Here is a 13,253-nt window from a genome sequence, read left to right on the forward strand (position 1 = left end):
CCCCCAGCCCCTATCACCCCCCCCCCCCCGGCACAGCCCCATCTCCCAGCCCCTATCCCCCCCCCCCGGCACAGCCCCATCTCCCAGCCCCTATCACCCCCCCCCCGGCACAGCCCCATCCCCCAGCCCCTATCACCCCCCCCCCGGCACAGCCCCATCTCCCAGCCCCTATCACCCCCCCCCCCCGGCACAGCCCCATCTCCCAGCCCCTATCACCCCCCCCCCGCACAGCCCCATCTCCCAGCCCCTATCAGCCCCCCCCGGCACAGCCCCTCCTCCCCCCCCGCCCAGCCCCCCCCTATCCTACCCCCCCCCCCCCAGCACAGCCCCACCTCCCAGCCCCTATTCCCCCCCCGGCACAACCCCCAGCCCCATCCCCCAGCCCCTCTCACGCCCCCCCCCCGGCACAGCCCCCCTCCAGCCCCCGCCCCTATCTCACCCCCCCCCCCGGCACAGCCCCATCTCCCAGCCCCTATCACCCCCCCCCCCCCGGCACAGCCCCATCTCCCAGCCCCCCTATACCCCCCAGCCCCCCCCCCCCGCCCCCACCCCCCCCCCCCCGGCACAGCCCCATCTCCCAGCCCCTACCACCCCCCCCCCCAGCCCCCTTCCCTGCCCCCACCCCAGCCCCATCTCCCCCAGCCCCCCCCCTTCCAGCCCCCTTCCCCGCCCCCACCCCACCCCCCCCCCCGGCACAGCCCCAGCCCAGGCCCCGCCCCCGCTCTCCCACCCCCAAGCCCCCCCCCTTCCCCGCCCCCCCAGGCCCCACCCCCGCTCAGCCCAGCACCCCCCCCTTCCCCGGCCCCGCCCCCGCTCTCACCCCTACTCCCCCCCTCCCTCCCCCCCCGCCCAGCACTCCCTATCTCCCAACCCCCAGCTCCTCCCCCCAGCCCCCCCCCTTCCCCGCCCCCCCACCTCCAGCCCCTCCCCCCATCCCCTATCTCAGCCCAGCATGCCCCCCCCCCCCACCCCCGCTCCAGCCCCTCCCCCCTTCCCCGCCCCCCCCAGGCCCCACCCCTCAGCCCCTCCCCCCAGCCCCCCCTCCAGGCCCCCACCCCAGGCCCCGCCCCCGCCTCCTCCCCCCCCAGCTCCCCGCCCCCAGCCCAGCCCCAGCCTCCCCCACACAGCCCCCCCTCCCCGCCCCCCCAGGCCCCTCTTCCCCCAGCACAGCCCCCCTCCCCGCCCCCACCCCAGGCCCAGCCCCCCCCCCAGCCCCCCCCCTAGCCCCCTCCCTGCCCCCAGCCCTCTGCCCCCCCCCTCCCCGCCCCCACCCCAGGCCCCAGCCCTCTTCCCCGCCCCCCCACCCCACCCCCGCTCAGCCCCTACCCCCCAGCACAGGCCCCCTTCCAGCCCCCGGCCCCGCCCCCATCCCCACCCCAGGCCCCGCCCCCGCTCTCAGCTCCTACCCTCCAGCACAGCCCCCTTCCCCCCCCCCCCCCAGGCCCCACCCCCGCTCTCAGCCCCTACCCCCCTTCCCCGCCCCCCCCAGGACCCACCCCCGCTCTCAGCCCCTACCCCCCTTCCCCGCCCCCCCAGGCCCCACCCCCGCTCTCAGCCCCTACCCCCCAGCAAAGCCCCCCCTTCCCCGCCCCCCCCAGGCCCCACCCCCGCTCTCAGCCCCTACCCCCCTTCCCCGCCCCCCCCAGGCCCCACCCCCGCTCTCAGCCCCTACCCCCAGCACAGCCCCCCCCGGCGCCCGGCACGTGTCTCTGCCCCACACGCCGCGGCCGCCGAGCCGGTGCCGCCGTCGGAGGGGCCGGGCGGGCCGGGGGGCCAGTCCCCGCCCGCCGCCCGCAGAGGGGCGGAGCGCGGCCGCCGGAGGCACCTGCCGCCCGGCCCTGCCTGCCGCGAGCGCCGGAGCAGCCGAGAGCCCCGGGCCGGGCCATGCGGCGGCGGCAGCCCGCGGGCGGGCGGCGCGGAGCCCTGGAGCCGCGGGCGGGGGGCGGCCCCCGGGGCCCGGGCCGGGCCGGCGCCGAGCGAGGGCTGCGCTGAGCCCCGCGCCATGGCGCTGCCCCCGGGCGGGCCGGGCTGCGCGCTGCCGGGCATCAGCACCATCACCTACGTCTTCGTTTACAGCCCGAGCGCCGCCCCCCCGGGCCCGGGGCCCGAGCCCGCCCGCCCCGCCGCGCCCCCCGCCGCGCCCCGCGGCCCCAAGCGCAAGCTGTACAGCGCCGTGCCCGGCCGCCGCTTCATCGTGGTCAAGAGCTACGCGCCGCAGGGCGAGGGCGAGATCCAGCTCAACCGGGGCGAAGCCGTCAAGGGTGAGTCCCTGCCTGGGTCTGCGCGGGCGGGGCCCGGGCGAGCCGGCGGGTCGGTCCCTGGGTCTGCGTGGGGGCAGCCTCCCCTCGAGTGAGTGCGGGGCCGGGCGAGCCGGCGGGTCGGTCCCTGCCTGGGTCTGCGTGGGGGCAGCCTCCCCTTGGGTGAGTGCGGGGCCCGGGAGAGCCGGCGGGTCGGCCCCTGCCTGGGTCTGCGCGGGGGCAGCCTCCCCTTGGGTGAGTGCGGGGCCGGGAGAGCCGGCGGGTCGGTCCCTGGGTCTGCGTGGGGGCAGCCTCCCCTTGGGTGAGTGCGGGGCCGGGAGAGCCGGCGGGTCGGTCCCTGCCTGGGTCTGCGTGGGGGCAGCCTCCCCTCGGGTGAGTGCGGGGCCGGGAGAGCCGGCGGGTCGGTCCCTGCCTGGGTCTGCGTGGGGGCAGCCTCCCCTCGGGTGAGTGCGGGGCCGGGAGAGCCGGCGGGTCGGTCCCTGCCTGGGTCTGCGTGGGGGCAGCCTCCCCTCGGGTGAGTGCGGGGCCCGGAGAGCCGGCGGGTCGGTCCCTGGGTCTGCGTGGGGGCAGCCTCCCCTTGGGTGAGTGCGGGGCCGGGAGAGCCGGCGGGTCGGTCCCTGCCTGGGTCTGCGTGGGGGCAGCCTCCCCTTGGGTGAGTGCGGGGCCGGGAGAGCCGGCGGGTCGGTCCCTGCCTGGGTCTGCGTGGGGGCAGCCTCCCCTTGGGTGAGTGCGGGGCCGGGAGAGCCGGCGGGTCGGTCCCTGCCTGGGTCTGCGTGGGGGCAGCCTCCCCTTGGGTGAGTGCGGGGCCGGGAGAGCCGGCGGGTCGGTCCCTGCCTGGGTCTGCGTGGGGGCAGCCTCCCCTCGGGTGAGTGCGGGGCCGGGAGAGCCGGCGGGTCGGTCCCTGCCTGGGTCTGCGTGGGGGCAGCCTCCCCTCGGGTGAGTGCGGGGCCGGGAGAGCCGGCGGGTCGGTCCCTGCCTGGGTCTGCGCGGGGGCAGCCTCCCCTCGGGTGAGTGCGGGGCCGGGAGAGCCGGCGGGTCGGCCCCTGCCTGGGTCTGCGTGGGGGCAGCCTCCCCTCGGGTGAGTGCGGGGCCGGGAGAGCCGGCGGGTCGGCCCCTGCCTGGGTCTGCGTGGGGGCAGCCTCCCCTTGGGTGAGTGCGGGGCCGGGAGAGCCGGCGGGTCGGTCCCTGCCTGGGTCTGCGCGGGGGCAGCCTCCCCTTGGGTGAGTGCGGGGCCCGGAGAGCCGGCGGGTCGGTCCCTGCCTGGGTCTGCGTGGGGGCAGCCTCCCCTTGGGTGAGTGCGGGGCCGGGAGAGCCGGCGGGTCGGTCCCTGGGTCTGCGTGGGGGCAGCCTCCCCTTGGGTGAGTGCGGGGCCGGGAGAGCCGGCGGGTCGGTCCCTGCCTGGGTCTGCGCGGGGGCAGCCTCCCCTTGGGTGAGTGCGGGGCCGGGCGAGCCGGCGGGTCGGTCCCTGCCTGGGTCTGCGTGGGGGCAGCCTCCCCTTGGGTGAGTGCGGGGCCGGGAGAGCCGGCGGGTCGGTCCCTGCCTGGGTCTGCGCGGGGGCAGCCTCCCCTTGGGTGAGTGCGGGGCCGGGCGAGCCGGCGGGTCGGTCCCTGCCTGGGTCTGCGTGGGGGCAGCCTCCCCTTGGGTGAGTGCGGGGCCGGGAGAGCCGGCGGGTCGGTCCCTGCCTGGGTCTGCGTGGGGGCAGCCTCCCCTCGGGTGAGTGCGGGGCCGGGAGAGCCGGCGGGTCGGTCCCTGCCTGGGTCTGCGTGGGGGCAGCCTCCCCTCGGGTGAGTGCGGGGCCGGGAGAGCCGGCGGGTCGGTCCCTGCCTGGGTCTGCGTGGGGGCAGCCTCCCCTTGGGTGAGTGCGGGGCCGGGAGAGCCGGCGGGTCGGTCCCTGGGTCTGCGTGGGGGCAGCCTCCCCTCGGGTGAGTGCGGGGCCGGGAGAGCCGGCGGGTCGGTCCCTGCCTGGGTCTGCGTGGGGGCAGCCTCCCCTTGGGTGAGTGCGGGGCCGGGAGAGCCGGCGGGTCGGTCCCTGCCTGGGTCTGCGCGGGGGCAGCCTCCCCTCGGGTGAGTGCGGGGCCCGGAGAGCCGGCGGGTCGGTCCCTGCCTGGGTCTGCGTGGGGGCAGCCTCCCCTCGGGTGAGTGCGGGGCCCGGAGAGCCGGCGGGTCGGTCCCTGCCTGGGTCTGCGTGGGGGCAGCCTCCCCTCGGGTGAGTGCGGGGCCGGGAGAGCCGGCGGGTCGGTCCCTGCCTGGGTCTGCGTGGGGGCAGCCTCCCCTTGGGTGAGTGCAGGGCCCAGAGAGCCGGCGGGTCGGTCCCTGCCTGGGTCTGCGTGGGGGCAGCCTCCCCTTGGGTGAGTGCAGGGCCCAGAGAGCCGGCGGGTCGGTCCCTGCCTGGGTCTGCGCGGGGGCAGCCTCCCCTTGGGTGAGTGCGGGGCCCGGAGAGCCGGCGGGTCGGTCCCTGCCTGGGTCTGCGCGGGGGCAGCCTCCCCTCGGGTGAGTGCGGGGCCGGGAGAGCCGGCGGGTCGGTCCCTGCCTGGGTCTGCGTGGGCGGGGCCCGGGCGAGCCGGCGGGTCGGCCCCTGCCTGGGTCTGCGCGGGGGCAGCCTCCCCTTGGGTGAGTGCGGGGCCGGGCGAGCCGGCGGGTCGGTCCCTGCCTGGGTCTGCGTGGGGGCAGCCTCCCCTCGGGTGAGTGCGGGGCCGGGCGAGCCGGCGGGTCGGTCCCTGCCTGGGTCTGCGTGGGGGCAGCCTCCCCTTGGGTGAGTGCAGGGCCCAGAGAGCCGGCGGGTCGGTCCCTGCCTGGGTCTGCGTGGGGGCAGCCTCCCCTTGGGTGAGTGCAGGGCCCAGAGAGCCGGCGGGTCGGTCCCTGCCTGGGTCTGCGTGGGGGCAGCCTCCCCTTGGGTGAGTGCAGGGCCCAGAGAGCCGGCGGGTCGGTCCCTGCCTGGGTCTGCGCGGGGGCAGCCTCCCCTTGGGTGAGTGCGGGGCCGGGAGAGCCGGCGGGTCGGTCCCTGCCTGGGTCTGCGCGGGGGCAGCCTCCCCTTGGGTGAGTGCGGGGCCGGGAGAGCCGGCGGGTCGGTCCCTGCCTGGGTCTGCGCGGGGGCAGCCTCCCCTTGGGTGAGTGCGGGGCCCGGAGAGCCGGCGGGTCGGTCCCTGCCTGGGTCTGCGCGGGGGCAGCCTCCCCTCGGGTGAGTGCGGGGCCGGGAGAGCCAGCGGGTCGGTCCCTGCCTGGGTCTGCGTGGGCGGGGCCCGGGCGAGCCGGCGGGTCGGCCCCTGCCTGGGTCTGCGCGGGGGCAGCCTCCCCTTGGGTGAGTGCGGGGCCGGGCGAGCCGGCGGGTCGGTCCCTGCCTGGGTCTGCGTGGGGGCAGCCTCCCCTCGGGTGAGTGCGGGGCCGGGCGAGCCGGCGGGTCGGTCCCTGCCTGGGTCTGCGTGGGGGCAGCCTCCCCTCGGGTGAGTGCGGGGCCGGGAGAGCCGGCGGGTCGGTCCCTGCCTGGGTCTGCGTGGGGGCAGCCTCCCCTTGGGTGAGTGCGGGGCCGGGAGAGCCGGCGGGTCGGTCCCTGCCTGGGTCTGCGCGGGGGCAGCCTCCCCTTGGGTGAGTGCGGGGCCGGGCGAGCCGGCGGGTCGGTCCCTGCCTGGGTCTGCGTGGGGGCAGCCTCCCCTTGGGTGAGTGCGGGGCCGGGAGAGCCGGCGGGTCGGTCCCTGCCTGGGTCTGCGTGGGGGCAGCCCCCCCTCGGGTGAGTGCGGGGCCGGGAGAGCCGGCGGGTCGGTCCCTGCCTGGGTCTGCGTGGGGGCAGCCTCCCCTCGGGTGAGTGCGGGGCCGGGAGAGCCGGCGGGTCGGTCCCTGCCTGGGTCTGCGTGGGGGCAGCCTCCCCTCGGGTGAGTGCGGGGCCGGGAGAGCCGGCGGGTCGGTCCCTGCCTGGGTCTGCGCGGGGGCAGCCTCCCCTCGGGTGAGTGCGGGGCCCGGAGAGCCGGCGGGTCGGTCCCTGCCTGGGTCTGCGTGGGGGCAGCCTCCCCTCGGGTGAGTGCGGGGCCCGGAGAGCCGGCGGGTCGGTCCCTGCCTGGGTCTGCGTGGGGGCAGCCTCCCCTCGGGTGAGTGCGGGGCCGGGAGAGCCGGCGGGTCGGTCCCTGCCTGGGTCTGCGTGGGGGCAGCCTCCCCTTGGGTGAGTGCGGGGCCGGGAGAGCCGGCGGGTCGGTCCCTGCCTGGGTCTGCGTGGGGGCAGCCTCCCCTTGGGTGAGTGCAGGGCCCAGAGAGCCGGCGGGTCGGTCCCTGCCTGGGTCTGCGCGGGGGCAGCCTCCCCTTGGGTGAGTGCGGGGCCCGGAGAGCCGGCGGGTCGGTCCCTGCCTGGGTCTGCGCGGGGGCAGCCTCCCCTCGGGTGAGTGCGGGGCCGGGAGAGCCGGCGGGTCGGTCCCTGCCTGGGTCTGCGTGGGCGGGGCCCGGGCGAGCCGGCGGGTCGGCCCCTGCCTGGGTCTGCGCGGGGGCAGCCTCCCCTTGGGTGAGTGCGGGGCCGGGCGAGCCGGCGGGTCGGTCCCTGCCTGGGTCTGCGTGGGGGCAGCCTCCCCTCGGGTGAGTGCGGGGCCGGGCGAGCCGGCGGGTCGGTCCCTGCCTGGGTCTGCGTGGGGGCAGCCTCCCCTTGGGTGAGTGCAGGGCCCAGAGAGCCGGCGGGTCGGTCCCTGCCTGGGTCTGCGTGGGGGCAGCCTCCCCTTGGGTGAGTGCAGGGCCCAGAGAGCCGGCGGGTCGGTCCCTGCCTGGGTCTGCGTGGGGGCAGCCTCCCCTTGGGTGAGTGCAGGGCCCAGAGAGCCGGCGGGTCGGTCCCTGCCTGGGTCTGCGCGGGGGCAGCCTCCCCTTGGGTGAGTGCGGGGCCGGGAGAGCCGGCGGGTCGGTCCCTGCCTGGGTCTGCGCGGGGGCAGCCTCCCCTTGGGTGAGTGCGGGGCCGGGAGAGCCGGCGGGTCGGTCCCTGCCTGGGTCTGCGCGGGGGCAGCCTCCCCTTGGGTGAGTGCGGGGCCGGGAGAGCCGGCGGGTCGGTCCCTGCCTGGGTCTGCGCGGGGGCAGCCTCCCCTTGGGTGAGTGCAGGGCCCAGAGAGCCGGCGGGTCGGTCCCTGCCTGGGTCTGCGCGGGGGCAGCCTCCCCTCGGGTGAGTGCGGGGCCGGGAGAGCCAGCGGGTCGGTCCCTGCCTGGGTCTGCGTGGGCGGGGCCCGGGCGAGCCGGCGGGTCGGCCCCTGCCTGGGTCTGCGCGGGGGCAGCCTCCCCTTGGGTGAGTGCGGGGCCGGGCGAGCCGGCGGGTCGGTCCCTGCCTGGGTCTGCGTGGGGGCAGCCTCCCCTCGGGTGAGTGCGGGGCCGGGCGAGCCGGCGGGTCGGTCCCTGCCTGGGTCTGCGTGGGGGCAGCCTCCCCTCGGGTGAGTGCGGGGCCGGGAGAGCCGGCGGGTCGGTCCCTGCCTGGGTCTGCGTGGGGGCAGCCTCCCCTTGGGTGAGTGCGGGGCCGGGAGAGCCGGCGGGTCGGTCCCTGCCTGGGTCTGCGCGGGGGCAGCCTCCCCTTGGGTGAGTGCGGGGCCGGGCGAGCCGGCGGGTCGGTCCCTGCCTGGGTCTGCGTGGGGGCAGCCTCCCCTTGGGTGAGTGCGGGGCCGGGAGAGCCGGCGGGTCGGTCCCTGCCTGGGTCTGCGTGGGGGCAGCCCCCCCTCGGGTGAGTGCGGGGCCGGGAGAGCCGGCGGGTCGGTCCCTGCCTGGGTCTGCGTGGGGGCAGCCTCCCCTCGGGTGAGTGCGGGGCCGGGAGAGCCGGCGGGTCGGTCCCTGCCTGGGTCTGCGTGGGGGCAGCCTCCCCTCGGGTGAGTGCGGGGCCGGGAGAGCCGGCGGGTCGGTCCCTGCCTGGGTCTGCGCGGGGGCAGCCTCCCCTCGGGTGAGTGCGGGGCCCGGAGAGCCGGCGGGTCGGTCCCTGCCTGGGTCTGCGTGGGGGCAGCCTCCCCTCGGGTGAGTGCGGGGCCCGGAGAGCCGGCGGGTCGGTCCCTGCCTGGGTCTGCGTGGGGGCAGCCTCCCCTCGGGTGAGTGCGGGGCCGGGAGAGCCGGCGGGTCGGTCCCTGCCTGGGTCTGCGTGGGGGCAGCCTCCCCTTGGGTGAGTGCGGGGCCGGGAGAGCCGGCGGGTCGGTCCCTGCCTGGGTCTGCGTGGGGGCAGCCTCCCCTTGGGTGAGTGCAGGGCCCAGAGAGCCGGCGGGTCGGTCCCTGCCTGGGTCTGCGCGGGGGCAGCCTCCCCTTGGGTGAGTGCGGGGCCCGGAGAGCCGGCGGGTCGGTCCCTGCCTGGGTCTGCGCGGGGGCAGCCTCCCCTCGGGTGAGTGCGGGGCCGGGAGAGCCGGCGGGTCGGTCCCTGCCTGGGTCTGCGTGGGCGGGGCCCGGGCGAGCCGGCGGGTCGGCCCCTGCCTGGGTCTGCGCGGGGGCAGCCTCCCCTCGGGTGAGTGCGGGGCCGGGCGAGCCGGCGGGTCGGTCCCTGCCTGGGTCTGCGTGGGGGCAGCCTCCCCTCGGGTGAGTGCGGGGCCGGGCGAGCCGGCGGGTCGGTCCCTGCCTGGGTCTGCGTGGGGGCAGCCTCCCCTTGGGTGAGTGCAGGGCCCAGAGAGCCGGCGGGTCGGTCCCTGCCTGGGTCTGCGTGGGGGCAGCCTCCCCTTGGGTGAGTGCAGGGCCCAGAGAGCCGGCGGGTCGGTCCCTGCCTGGGTCTGCGTGGGGGCAGCCTCCCCTTGGGTGAGTGCAGGGCCCAGAGAGCCGGCGGGTCGGTCCCTGCCTGGGTCTGCGCGGGGGCAGCCTCCCCTCGGGTGAGTGCGGGGCCGGGAGAGCCAGCGGGTCGGTCCCTGCCTGGGTCTGCGTGGGCGGGGCCCGGGCGAGCCGGCGGGTCGGCCCCTGCCTGGGTCTGCGCGGGGGCAGCCTCCCCTTGGGTGAGTGCGGGGCCGGGCGAGCCGGCGGGTCGGTCCCTGCCTGGGTCTGCGTGGGGGCAGCCTCCCCTTGGGTGAGTGCGGGGCCGGGAGAGCCGGCGGGTCGGCCCCTGCCTGGGTCTGCGTGGGGGCAGCCTCCCCTTGGGTGAGTGCGGGGCCGGGAGAGCCGGCGGGTCGGCCCCTGCCTGGGTCTGCGCGGGGGCAGCCTCCCCTTGGGTGAGTGCGGGGCCGGGAGAGCCGGCGGGTCGGCCCCTGCCTGGGTCTGCGTGGGGGCAGCCTCCCCTTGGGTGAGTGCGGGGCCCGGAGAGCCGGCGGGTCGGTCCCTGCCTGGGTCTGCGTGGGGGCAGCCTCCCCTTGGGTGAGTGCGGGGCCGGGAGAGCCGGCGGGTCGGTCCCTGCCTGGGTCTGCGCGGGGGCAGCCTCCCCTTGGGTGAGTGCGGGGCCCGGAGAGCCGGCGGGTCGGTCCCTGCCTGGGTCTGCGTGGGGGCAGCCTCCCCTCGGGTGAGTGCGGGGCCGGGCGAGCCGGCGGGTCGGTCCCTGCCTGGGTCTGCGTGGGGGCAGCCTCCCCTTGGGTGAGTGCAGGGCCCAGAGAGCCGGCGGGTCGGTCCCTGCCTGGGTCTGCGTGGGGGCAGCCTCCCCTTGGGTGAGTGCAGGGCCCAGAGAGCCGGCGGGTCGGTCCCTGCCTGGGTCTGCGTGGGGGCAGCCTCCCCTCGGGTGAGTGCGGGGCCGGGAGAGCCGGCGGGTCGGTCCCTGCCTGGGTCTGCGTGGGGGCAGCCTCCCCTTGGGTGAGTGCGGGGCCGGGAGAGCCGGCGGGTCGGTCCCTGCCTGGGTCTGCGTGGGGGCAGCCTCCCCTTGGGTGAGTGCGGGGCCCGGGAGAGCCGGCGGGTCGGTCCCTGGGTCTGCGTGGGGGCAGCCTCCCCTCGGGTGAGTGCGGGGCCGAGAGAGCCGGCGGGTCGGCCCCTGCCTGGGTCTGCGTGGGGGCAGCCTCCCCTTGGGTGAGTGCGGGGCCCGGAGAGCCGGCGGGTCGGTCCCTGCCTGGGTCTGCGCGGGGGCAGCCTCCCCTCGGGTGAGTGCGGGGCCGGGAGAGCCGGCGGGTCGGTCCCTGCCTGGGTCTGCGTGGGGGCAGCCTCCCCTTGGGTGAGTGCAGGGCCCAGAGAGCCGGCGGGTCGGTCCCTGCCTGGGTCTGCGTGGGGGCAGCCTCCCCTTGGGTGAGTGCAGGGCCCAGAGAGCCGGCGGGTCGGCCCCTGCCTCGGTCTGCATGGGCGGCAGCCTCCCCTTGGGTGAGTGCAGTGGGAGGGTTCGGGGGCTGCAGCCGATTCTTGCTGTGCCCCCTGCTTGTTTCAGAGCCCGGCTGTGCAGCCAGAGACCCCCCCCCACTCCCACACACACACTCTGCTCACTGTGTCCCTGGCGGCCTCCACACAACTTCTGGGAGCTGCTCCTCATGGGGAATTCCTGCCCTGCCTTTACCTTGGTGCACACGCAGATCCTGGGCACGGGCTCCCAGGAATTTCAGATCTGGAGCCTACCTTGGCAGCAGAAGCTGTTGGGCATCCCCTTTTCTTTCCCTGTGACCTCGGATCTTCCCTGCCTGCCCCCCACCTCACCCTGGGCCTGGTTCTGCCTGCATTCGTGCCCCTCGCGGTTCTCAGGGGCACTGCGTGTGCCTTGGAAAGGCGAGGGTTAGGGTCCGAGAGCTAGAGAACGTGGTCTGGAAAGTCCTGTGCTTGGCCTAAGCCAGGGCTGGGGCTCAGGGTTGTTGTGAGAGGGAACTTTCAAAAGTGTCTGGTTTCCTTTTGCGCGTTGATTGATGAATGCTGCTTCGCGCCGCCAGTCGTTTGTCATAAAGTGTCACCTGTCACCACACAGACGCCTTGACGCCAGAGATTCTGTTTGAAGCTACCTTGACTCCACATTTCTCCCTCTGCCTGAACCTGGGTTCATCAAGTGCCTTGGGTCTCTCTCTTCCTACTTCTTCCTCCATTATGTCTCTGCTTCCGGCCATTGGTAGGCACACCCAGTAATGGGTGGGACCCGCAGTCTAGAGCAGCTGCTCTGCTTTGTCCTTGTAGCAGCATCTGCGGGGCCTCCAGTGAGCACCAGCCCCAGGGCAGACTGGTGGCAAGCTGGGCACAAACCCCCAACTGTCTGAGTCTCCCCTTAGGTAACTGGCCTCCGGCTCCATAACAGCCCCGTGGGCGCTCTGGTCTCCCTTGCCAGCCAGGGGACTATGCGTTTGTGACAGATACGGCCATCGGCCTTTGGGACTATTCCAGTTACTCCCAGTCTCCCTGGGCCAGTCGCTTACCCATTGGCCCTAGATCTCATGCCAGAGCAAGTGCTGTAATCAAAACCAGTCAGATTTCTTAAGTAGGAAAAGGGACCCAGAGTTCTTTTCAGGTTGGAGCAGGTGTACGTAGATATGCAAATGAGTTACAGTTTTAAGTTTTGAACGGTAATAGAAGCTTCTGTTCTTTACGTCCCTTAGGGCAAACCCAGACTAAGCATCTGGGGATCCCTTGCTTATGTCAAAACACTTTGCCCCCCCAGAGTCCAAGCAAGTTGCTTTAGTTTGAGGTTTTCTCCTCCCACCAGGTGCTCTCAGCTGCACATTCGGATACTGGGAAAGTCCGCTTGCATGGCTCAGAGTCATGGGGAAGGGAGCAGAACAAATGTCTTTTCTCAGCTTGTTGCTGGGAAATTCGAGCTGCAGTTGGCCACAAGAGTCCATCTGGTATTGATGGACTTTTCCTCTTGGGAAGGGCATAACACCATGTGGAAAACCAGCTCCTCGTACTAAGGACCATCGCTCTCCGGCCTGCCGATGTGCACAGGCGCAGGGGTTCCAGCCAGCACCTGGTGAGAGAGATTGAAGTGAGTAACAAAGGCAGCAACTGACAAACATTCAGTAATGTCTAAACACGGCCCTAGAATTCTCGCCTCCGTTGGAACCGTCCGAACGCCACGGTGAGCTGAGCTGACTGCAGCCCTGCATTTGTCAGTGTCTCAGTGAGACGCAGGGACCTTTCCAGGAGCGGGCCCCTATCTGTCGGCATCGCAGTCCCTCTCCTCAGACCCACACGAGACAGATAGAAAACCCATCCAAGGAAATGCTTTTTGCACAAACCTCAGTTCCTCTCTGGACTAGACGGCCAGAGTGCGCCAGCGGGGCCAGAAGTCTAGCGGCACTCCAGCTAGGGCTAGAGATTGATGGGCTGTGGAGTGCGTCCTTGGGACGGGAGATAGGATGTTAGAAATCACGGCAATGGTCCTGCTGCAGAGCGGAAGGGAGCCGCCCCCGACGGGTAGGAAGAGATCTCCTTGTGGGCATCCCATCACATTCATGCATCTGCCTAGAAAGCATTGGATGCTGGGTATTTGTCAGAGAACGGGTGCTGGGCTAGAACCCTTGGTCTGATCCACTGATGGCGAATCTGTGCTCAGGTTCTAGCCTAGCTCTGACCTGTGGGGAGGCGGTGCAAAGGGAGTATTCTCTGTCCCTGGTGTCCCGTTCCTCTCCGTGCGTACGTGGGTCTGTGCTCAGGGTCTAGCCTAGCTCTGACCTGTGGGGAGGTGCAAAGGGAGTATTCTCTGTCCCTTGGTGTCCCGTTCCTCTCCGTGCGTACGTGGGTCTGTGCTCAGGGTCTAGCCTAGCTCTGACCTGTGGGGAGGTGCAAAGGGAGTATTCTCTGTCCCTGGTGTCCCGTTCCTTTCCGTGCGTACGTGGGTCTGTGCTCAGGTTCTAGCCTAGCTCTGACCTGTGGGGAGGTGCAAAGGGAGTATTCTCTGTCCCTGGTGTCTCGTTCCTCTCCGTGCGTACGTGGGTCTGTGCTCAGGTTCTAGCCTAGCTCTGACCTGTGGGGAGGTGCAAAGGGAGTATTCTCTGTCCCTGGTGTCTCGTTCCTCTCCGTGCGTACGTGGGTCTGTGCTCAGGGTCTAGCCTAGCTCTGACCTGTGGGGAGGTGCAAAGGGAGTATTCTCTGTCCGTGGTGTCCCGTTCCTCTCCGTGCGTACGTGGGTCTGTGCTCAGGGTCTAGCCTAGCTCTGACCTGTGGGGAGGCGGTGCAAAGGGAGTATTCTCTGTCCCTGGTGTCCCG

The 13,253-nt window shown here is 74.2% G+C and overlaps 1 protein-coding gene across 3 annotated transcripts in view; it reads left to right on the forward strand.

Moving 5' to 3' along the window:
- Nucleotides 1–13,253, forward strand: part of SHANK3 (SH3 and multiple ankyrin repeat domains 3) — a 780,355-nt gene that overhangs the window by 464,147 nt on the left and 302,955 nt on the right. For all 3 annotated transcript variants that reach the window (XM_075914851.2, XM_089777650.1, XM_075914857.2), the window contains one exon: nucleotides 2,077–2,261. In XM_075914851.2, the coding sequence (XP_075770966.2) occupies nucleotides 2,077–2,261 (185 nt within the window). The remainder of the gene's footprint in view (nucleotides 1–2,076; nucleotides 2,262–13,253) is intronic.

This window comes from Pelodiscus sinensis, chromosome 1, assembly GCF_052426305.1.
Source record: "Pelodiscus sinensis isolate ZL-2025 chromosome 1, ASM5242630v1, whole genome shotgun sequence".
Taxonomy (NCBI): domain Eukaryota; kingdom Metazoa; phylum Chordata; order Testudines; family Trionychidae; genus Pelodiscus; species Pelodiscus sinensis.